The sequence below is a fragment of the Calidris pugnax genome, unplaced genomic scaffold, assembly GCF_001431845.1.
Source record: "Calidris pugnax isolate Ruff unplaced genomic scaffold, ASM143184v1 scaffold44, whole genome shotgun sequence".
NCBI lineage: Eukaryota > Metazoa > Chordata > Aves > Charadriiformes > Scolopacidae > Calidris > Calidris pugnax.
This window is the reverse complement of record NW_015094506.1, coordinates 3,476,367-3,482,366: the sequence shown is the minus strand read 5'-3', so window position 1 is coordinate 3,482,366 and position 6,000 is coordinate 3,476,367. Positions and strand designations below refer to the sequence as shown.

Here is a 6,000-nt window from a genome sequence, read left to right as displayed (position 1 = left end):
AAAAGGAAAGAAAAGGAGGAGGAGGAAAAAAAAAAAAAACCAACCCAACCCCAAAAAAAACTTTTCTTTCCTCCCCCCCAAACTTCCTGGGAGGGCCCGGGCAGGCCAATGGCAACCGGCTGCCGCCGCCCCGGCCGCCCGCAGCCAATGGAGCCGCCGGGGCGGACGGAAAGGGGGGGCCGGTCCCGGGACGGGACGGGGGCGATGGCGGGGCTGAGCCTCGCCCCCTTCCCTCCCCGCTGGCCCGGGCAAAGTTGAAGCCCAGGGAGGGACGGGCTGAGCCGCTGCTCGCCCCAGGAAGGGACGGCCGGCAGCCCAGCCCTTCCCCGGGCAGGGCTTGCTTTCAGGCAGGGGATTTTTTTTTTTTTACGGACAGGGATTTTTCGGCATTCCCGTTCCGTGTGTGCAGGGAGCAGGGTCCTCACCTTCGCTCCTGAAGCCGCTCGGTTTTATCCCCTTCCCCTCTCCCCGATGAACCCCTAAAGCAGCGTTTTGCAGCCTTGGCAGGGGTGGTAGCAGGGCTGGAGGGGGGTCCCCGGTACCCCAGGAAAGCCAGCTGGGACCGGGGAGGGGAATTGCTAGAGGGGGTCCCAAGGAAAAAGGGTCAGGGGGCTGGTCACCACGAAATCATAGAATCATAGAATAGTTAGGGTTGAAGAGGACCTCAAAGATCATCTAGTTCCAACCCCCCTGCCATGGGCAGGGACACCTCCCACCAGACCAGGTTGCTCAAGGCCACATCCAGCCTGGCCTTGAACACTTCCAGGGATGGGGCATCCACAACTTCCCTGGGCAACCTGTTCCAGTGTCTCACCACCCTCATAGTAAAAAATTTCTTCCCGAGATCTAATCTGAATCTTTTTTCTTCCAATTTAAAACCGTTTCCCCTTGTCCTATCATTACACCTCCTGGCAAAGAGTCCCTCCCCCAGTGCCAGGCTCCACTGTGCAATTACACTGATGCCACGCTTCTTGCGCTGAAGAAACCTGGGACGGGTGGGGTGAACCATTCCCAGTTGTGTAGGGGGATCTCAGGGCTTTGGGCTCCTCTCCGGCCTGGGGCAGGGAAACTGAGGCAAGGGGTGTCCCCGGTTTCGAGTTTCAGAGGCCTTTGGGAGCCTCCTGCCCGGCTGCAGCTTGTCCTCATATGAAGCACAAAGCCAGGCCCTAGCAGGGGACAACCTGGCCCTGACAACTGACACACACCAAAGGGGATGGAGGCAGGGACTTGGGCACAGCTGCCAGCTACATGGGTGCCCAAAACACTTTCTGCAGCCCTCCAAAGCTACTCTCATGCCATTTTTGGTATCCCAGGAATGCCAACACAATTGACCATATCTTTTTTCATAGAATCATAGAATCATTCAGGTTGGAAGAGACCCTTGGGATCATCGAGTCCAACCATCTGCCCTACTCTACAAAGTCCTCCCCTACACCATATCCCTCAGTACCGCATCTAAATGTCCCTTAAACACATCCAGGGATGGTGACTCCACCACCTCCCTGGGCAGCCTGTTCCAATGCCCGACCACTCTTTCTGTGAAAAATTCCTTCCTAATGTTCAGTCTAAACCTACCCTGTTGGAGCTTGAAGCCATTCCCTCTTGTTCTGTCATTAATTACCTGTGAGAAGGTAATTTCATTGCCACTTCATTGGTAATTTCATGCCACTAAAGCCCACTTCATCCCTGTAAAACCCTTGGTGCTATCACAACACCAGACAATAATAAAGGGAAAGAAAGCAGCCATGCTGAGGTTTTTGACCCACGTCTACTGCTTACCCCTCTCTGTCTTTAAAAAAGGGCTCTGTGCCTCAGTTTCCCCACCTGAGAAGTGGGCAAAGGATGAAGGAAAGGTGGGTGTTGGTGAGCGTGGTGCCCAGGAGGCCACAGGACAGCAACACCATGCTGAGCCTGCCCAGATCAAGTGCTGGAGACCCAGGTGCTGCCTGCAGTGACCACCAGTGAGAGCAGCTGCCCTTCCTCACCATTCCCAGGGGCTGGCCCCTACCTTGTTGTGCTTCTCACTGGCACTTGAACGTGGCTGCGAGCTTCCCGAGGAGCCAGCGCTGCTTTGCGGTGGGAAGGCACCTCCACCTAGCTGGGGCTGCAGGAGGAGAAAGCAGGAGTGAGGGTTTAGTCTTCACCTTGGTTTTCCAGATCTGAGCATCTGCCTCCCAGTGAGGGCCAGGGGTGGAAGCATCCTCCCTTCTCCCAGTGCCAGGCAGGCAGTGTAGCTCCCCTGGAGAAGCAGAAGATCCGGGGAGCCAGGGTGCACCAGAATTGCAACCCAGGAGACCCACCCACTCTGTCCTTGCCAGTTTCACACCTGGCAAGGTCCCTATCAGTTCTGGCTCCTGCTGTACTCACGTGGTAAATGAGAAGCCTCTTGTTCCCCCAGTCACTTTCCAATGGCTTCTCTGGGTTGTTTGTGTCTTGGGTGTGCTTGGGGCCTTTCCAGTCATCCTCCAGCTGCTGTGCTGGACTCTCAGGCCTTTTCCAGCTGTCATCCGGACGTAGTCCTACATCCAAACATCTAGCAGGGCTTTTCCAGTCCCTTTCCAGCTGGCGCATCAAGTCTGCATGGCACACGGGCTTCTCTTGGCGCTTCCAGTCCTTCTCCCACGCCTGTGCTTGGTGGGCATCCCCCTGGCTCCTCCAGTCCTGCTCTCGTGGTCGTGTTGGGCTCATGGGGCGCAGGGGTTTGCCTCTGCCTTTACAGTCACTGCTGGCACCTTTCCCCGGGTGGGAGGGTGGCATTTTTTCCCGGAGGCTCTGCCAGCCACATTCTGATGGCTTCCTGGGCCCCCCGAGGTGCGGTGGCTCCCCTGGCTTCACCCGTTGCCTCTCTGCTCCCCACACTGGGCTGGAAGGGGAGGTCTCCTTTTGGCTTCTCCGTGTGCCCTCCGTATGCCTCCCCGGACTGAGGGACTGCAGCGGTGCCCCTGCTCGGCTCAGTCCGCTGTTATCCAAGCCCTTCCTGAGGCTTGTGGGGTGCAGGGAGTCCCCTCGGCTCTTCTTCTCCAGGGCTTGCCCCGTAACCCCTGTCTGCCAGGTGGCTCGGCCCCTCTCCGAGTTTGGGGGACGGGCGGGTTCCCCTTGGCTCTTCCAGCTTTTCTCTGAGCGCCAGGGAGGGCTCACGGGCTCCCCTGCCCTCCTCTCCGACCGGCGGGCTGGGCTTACGGAGCGTGGGCTCCGGCTGCCTCTCTCTAGCAGCCAGCTGGGACTGGTAGGGCGCGGAGGATCCCCACGGTTCCTGCTGGCCTTCTCGGGGTGCCGAGCTGGGCTGGGGGAACGCAGGGTCTCCTTGGGGTCTCTACTGCGCTGCTCGAGGTGCCAGGTGAGCCGCTGGCCCTAGGGATATGGGGGAGAGCAAAGAGTCCTCTTCAAAAATAAAATAAGTGCAGGTGAGCGAGAAGAAGGTAGGATTAGGGCTGGGAGATGGTTTGGTTGAGTAGTTCCCCAGACAGCAATTCCCCCCTGTGCACAGAGCCAGCCTGTGCTGAAGAGAAGGTCTTGCACCCACAGGGTGAAAAGGCTGCTGCCATTTAAGAGCCAAGAGTCCCAGTCCACAGCGAGGGAGGGCTAGGAATAGAGGGAAGGGGGAGCAGGGAAATGGAAGGGAGAAGCACGTGGCAGAAATAGAGGAGAATGCGGCAGGGAAAAGCAACCCAGCTTGGGGAGCTGGGATGGGGTCCCACCGCACAGCCAAGCCTCACCTCCTTGGGCAGGCTGGGGCTGGACTGCCTCCGAACTACACGGCCTTTGCTGGGTGGCACTGGGGTCTTGCCATCGAGCCTCTCCACGCGGCCCTCCTCCAGGGCCTGGAAGGCCTCCAGGGTCTCCGATTTCCTGTAGACACACATAGTTTGTCTTGCTGCCACCAGGCTCAGCTTGGCAGCAGAGCCCCTGCAGACCCTGCTCCACCTCAGCTTGACTTTGCAGACCTCTGCCTGCCCCAGACACTGCATGTGCTGTAGCCTCTCCCTTTCCCCGTCGCTGCAACCACACCAGCTTTCGTGTCCTGCTGTCTCACCCCTGTCTTCTTCACATTATTTCTTAAGCTTCCCTCTATCTGGTCCTTCACATATCACCCACCTGCCCAGGACATTCTCCTGGTCCCCGTTTACATCCCCTGCTGCTCCAACACTGGTGCTACTCTTGCTTCTCCAGCCAAGACCCAGCGATGGGTACTTCTTTGTATCCCCTGTCCTTTCCTGAGCAGCTTCTACAGTGGACCCTGGATCCCTGGAGAGCCACTGAGGCTGGGAGTGAGGATCCCCTCTTTCCTTCCCCCTTTCTGTGGCTTGCCCTGCACCACAGCACATCCTGCAGCTTCCAGGAGGTGACTGTAAGGATGAGGATGGTGGGCTGCTCCCTCCACTTCCAGGAATGCAGCTTCACTCTGCCTTTCCAATGGCCTCAGCTGCTTGCATGCCACCATGGGGGAGCTCCCCAAGCCAGGAATCACTGAGCCCAAACCCAACCCTGGCTTTTAAGGGAAATTTAAGCACAGCTGAAAGCTGAGCTTTGCCATCAGGGCTAGATGGTGTGGTGATTCTGGAGGTGAAGGGCCCCCCCCAACAGCACAGGGGGTCGATCTTCCCTCGTCTGACCACTGCGGAGACCCTTTGCTTCTCACCTGCGCTCGCAGCCAAATATCTTCTCCACCTCCACCCGGCCGGGGCTGAGCGTGCGGGACCCGCAGCGGTCAACAGCATCCCGCTGGCCGAGGCGCTTGGGCTTGGGCAGGTCTGCCAGCACCGTGTACTCCTGCCTCTCCAGCCCGTGCCGCCCCTCCGTGCCCACACTACTGGGGTGCCCACGGGGCTCCCGAACCTGGGAGCTAGTGAGGCGCCCGCCGCTGCCCACGCGGTCACTGCGGGCCAGCGAGGAGCTGCTGGGGACACGCGGTGGGGTGGATGCCCAGGGAGGGTCGTTTTTCCGGTGCTCCAGGGAGAAATAGCCGCTCTCTATACGGTGCTTCGGCCAGCTCTCCTCGGGCTTCTGGCTGGTGGGACGGCGCTCTGGGACGGGGAGAAGGCCGTTACTGGGGGAGGCACGAGCAATGCGGGATGCCACCACGTCCACGGCAAAGCAGGTCTTCGGAGGAGAGCTAGAAACGGTCCAGGAGGGCAGAGATAAAACCCAGACTCCCTCCAGGCAGGGTGGGAGCGCTGGGACACAGCGCTGTGAGCCAAGGGCATGCCAAACCATGCAGACAGAGAACACCCCCGAGACCCACGGTTCATAGTCAGCACACACAGAGATGCCATCTCACAGACTCTGGGCATTTGCATAGTGCCTGCAGAGGTTGTTGAATGCCTCCTGGGACCAGAACTGGGTAAAGAGATGCTAAATCTAAATAGAGATCTGCTGTGAACTTCAGAGACCCCCGGGTAGAAAGCAAACCAGAAATAGGATCTCACACAGGAGCAAATCGAGTGTACCTGCTTTCAGTGGGCAGATTTCTTTCCTAAAGCCCTGGCCCTCAGTTCTCACCCAGGATCCAGAGGGAACAGGCTGAGCCCACCTGGGTCTGTCTGCCTGCGGGGCTCGCAGCCACACCTCCTCCTTGTGGCCCGCGTAGCTCATCATGTCCCGTTTGCCTGATCCCAAAGTGTTGTCCCACAGCTGGGTCATTTCCCCGTCCTGGGAGACAAGATAGGGCAGATCTCTGCAATGGGGACCAGTAGCTTTTGTGGGCTGGAAGGAGGTAAGAGGATATATGAGAAGTTATAGCCCGTTCAGCCCAAAGCTGCTGGTAAAAAGGAACCAGGAGAGGAGCTGGGTGAGCATAAGATGACCCCAGCCCAACATCAACGGGCATGGCAAGAAACAACATAGGCAAGTCCACATAGAAGATCCAAGAGCGGATCTCTTGCTCTTTAGGGGGAGAGCCTCCTTTTGTGGGGACTAACAGTCTCAGCTGATCCCCCTTTGCATCTCAGGACCTTCTGAATGCACCCAGCAGAAGCGGCACTGAAGGGCTGAGAGGGCTGG

At 58.5% G+C, this 6,000-nt stretch overlaps 1 protein-coding gene across 1 annotated transcript in view; it reads right to left on the bottom strand.

The window, feature by feature from the left end:
- Positions 1 to 2,707, bottom strand: part of TRIOBP (TRIO and F-actin binding protein) — a 16,972-nt gene extending 14,265 nt beyond the window's left edge. Inside the window, exons 1-2 of the mRNA XM_014964306.1 lie at positions 2,368 to 2,707; positions 2,009 to 2,104 (exon numbers count right to left, since the gene is read on the bottom strand). Coding sequence (XP_014819792.1) covers positions 2,009 to 2,104; positions 2,368 to 2,688 — 417 coding nt within the window. The 5' untranslated portion in view covers positions 2,689 to 2,707. The remainder of the gene's footprint in view (positions 1 to 2,008; positions 2,105 to 2,367) is intronic.
- Between the last annotated feature and the right edge of the window lie 3,293 nt (positions 2,708 to 6,000).